The 2634-nt window shown below is 35.2% G+C and overlaps 1 protein-coding gene across 1 annotated transcript; it reads right to left on the bottom strand.

The window, feature by feature from the left end:
• Positions 1-996: 996 nt before the first annotated feature.
• LOC107795877 (uncharacterized) lies at positions 997-2300 on the bottom strand. Its single transcript, XM_016618586.2, has one exon. The coding sequence runs from the start codon at positions 2220-2222 to the stop codon at positions 1176-1178; it is 1047 nt and encodes a 348-aa protein (XP_016474072.1). The 5' UTR covers positions 2223-2300; the 3' UTR covers positions 997-1175.
• Between the last annotated feature and the right edge of the window lie 334 nt (positions 2301-2634).

Below are 2634 nucleotides of genomic sequence, written 5' to 3'. Positions count from 1 at the left end.
GTAGTGATACTTTCTTTTGCAGTCAACCGAACACTATATGATCTTATGTGAAATTTATGATGCGATTATTATACCAATAAATCAACCAAATGACTTCTTCCAGTATAAAGAATTTTTACATTATTAATATATCTTAACCTACAGTAATATTTTTACTTAGTTTTCAAATTATTAATTTACTTTATGAACAGTTACCTAAAATTACCTATTAGGTAAACAAATAATATAGTAATACTACATTATTAGTGCACATAAGCTAAACTCAAAAGGAAAAATGGCTCATCATCAATCATGATAGGGAAGAAGGTAGTCTGTTAAATGAACAGTTCTCATTCACTTCTGACATTGATCATGTGTGGTAGGGATATACCAATCACCAACGACACAACTAACCAAAACGACCAGCTTTTGAACAAGTGCATAAATAACTTTACTTTTATAAGTATTAACGCAAATATAAATTTTGGTAATGGCCAGCAGCTAGGGCTCAGTGTCAGCACCTGAGAAGCCAACTGAGACGCTGAATCAAAGAGTTTGTGGGCTCCTCCATCTTAGCAGGTGAGGAGCTACGGTATTAAAGCGAGCTATGAGTTCAGTGAGAAGGTTAGAACCCACGAACGTTAAACTTTTGACTCCGTCTTTATATCTTAGGATTGATGAATTAATTAACATCCCCAGCATCACCTTTTCAAAATATTTAGTTAGACCATTTCTCAATATAATACATACCCTAGTTACTCATGCATGTTTAAATAGGTAGCTTAAACAAATACCTAGCTTTTGCATTCATTTTATTTGGTGTTTGTTTGTCTCAAAACATAAAAGGATAATATACCATTCAAATTAATCAGCAAAGGACAAGGACCATAAGGAAAAAATTGATAATATATATATATATATATATATATATATATACACTCTTCAAAGGAAAACAAAAAAAAAATGCAATGGAAATGAAATTGGCATTCTTCACAAAATTCTTGCCAAACCCTAAAATTTCTGAAGAAATCCCATTAAAGAAAATGTTGCTCTCAATATTCAAGAAATCAAATTTGCCCTAATATAATACAATCTACTAGTAATTAGGAGTACATATATAGATACTGTATTGTCCCCTTGCAAGAAATTAAAATTAATTAAACACAAAAAATACATACATTTTGTGATTGATCTAATTAGGGATGATGACAATGGTGATCATTATTTCCATGATCATCTGCTCCATTATGCTGATTAGAAGAACCACTAGCATGACCAATTTGCCTTAATGTATTCATTCCCGTCAACATTCCCATTTGTCCTTCCACCACCGTCCCTCCGCCGCCGCTGCCGCCGCCCGAATGTTGCCCGAATACTGATGGGTGAGAATTCATAAAATTTAGTAATCCACTATTTGTCAATGACCCTCCTCTAATATTTGAGTTGCCAATAGTACTAGGAAATGTCCACATAGCATTAGGATCATGACTAGAATTATTTGTCATCATATACAATGTTGTTGCCGGAATTTGCCCTTGATAACTTGCCGGAATGGACCCAGAATTACTAGATTGTAACATATAATTATTACCCATATGGTAATTTTGTAACACCGGCAGTAAATCTTGATTTTCCGACCGCCGTTTTCGTCCAATATTATTATTACTCTCTCCATCACACAGTTCCTGCTTAGCTTGTAACATGGCATTTAAATTCACATTTACATGTCCACTAGGAAAAATATTCAACCCCATAGACGAATTTTCTGATGAAAATAAACCAACCCCATGACTAAGATTTTGTGCAAGATAATTGTGTCTAGAAATATTACCAGAACTTCTTAAAGATATATTAAGTGAAGAATAATTTGCTGGTATTGTTCCAGTACCAGTAGCAGCAATAACTGAAGGCTCAGCTTGTTGTAAAAGCCATTCAATTGTTTCACCATCAGATTTATGACCTAATTCTTTAGTAAGCTGAAAAACCCTAGCAGCACATGTTGCTGGCATACGAATTCTACGACCACGACCATCAACCTTTGTGTGTCTGTCTTTTGTTGAGGTTCTTTTTGGCTGAGGTTTCTTGTTTGGTTCTTGATTTGATTTTTGATCAGCAGAAGGACTTGGATATGGATAGACTGAAGTAGAACAGATGGGATCTTCTCTTTTCTCTAATAATTGTAATGGGAAATTTGGCCTTTGCATAGAGTTTCCATAATTATCATGGCCAGTTTCCATTATCATATAGTGGTGGTATTTCTTGTGGGAGATCTATTTTGGGAGTGGGGGCTAAGCTAGATAGCTAGTAGCTTAGTAGTATATGTAGTATGATGTATATTTATGGGATCTTTACGTAAATAGCCGGCCATATTTATTGTATATTTATGGTAAAGATGCTGTCATGTGACCTGGAGGCACGGGTTCAAGCCGTGGAAACAACCTTTTATAGAAATGCAGGGTAAGGTTGCGTACAATAGACCCTTGTGGTCCGGCCCTTCCCCAACCCCATGCATAGCGGGAGCTTAGTGCACCGGACTACTCTTTGTTTTAATCATATATATAAATTATACATATATTATACCTCCAACAGCTAGTTTTAGTTTAAGCGGTTGGATGAGCGGCTATTTGAGTTAATTCTTCCAATAAGACTAGAGGC

The sequence above is a fragment of the Nicotiana tabacum genome, chromosome 24 (genome assembly GCF_000715075.1).
Source record: "Nicotiana tabacum cultivar K326 chromosome 24, ASM71507v2, whole genome shotgun sequence".
In the NCBI taxonomy this organism is placed as follows: domain Eukaryota; kingdom Viridiplantae; phylum Streptophyta; class Magnoliopsida; order Solanales; family Solanaceae; genus Nicotiana; species Nicotiana tabacum.
Note: the sequence above shows the minus strand (reverse complement) of the source record. Positions and strands in the feature narration are given on the sequence as shown.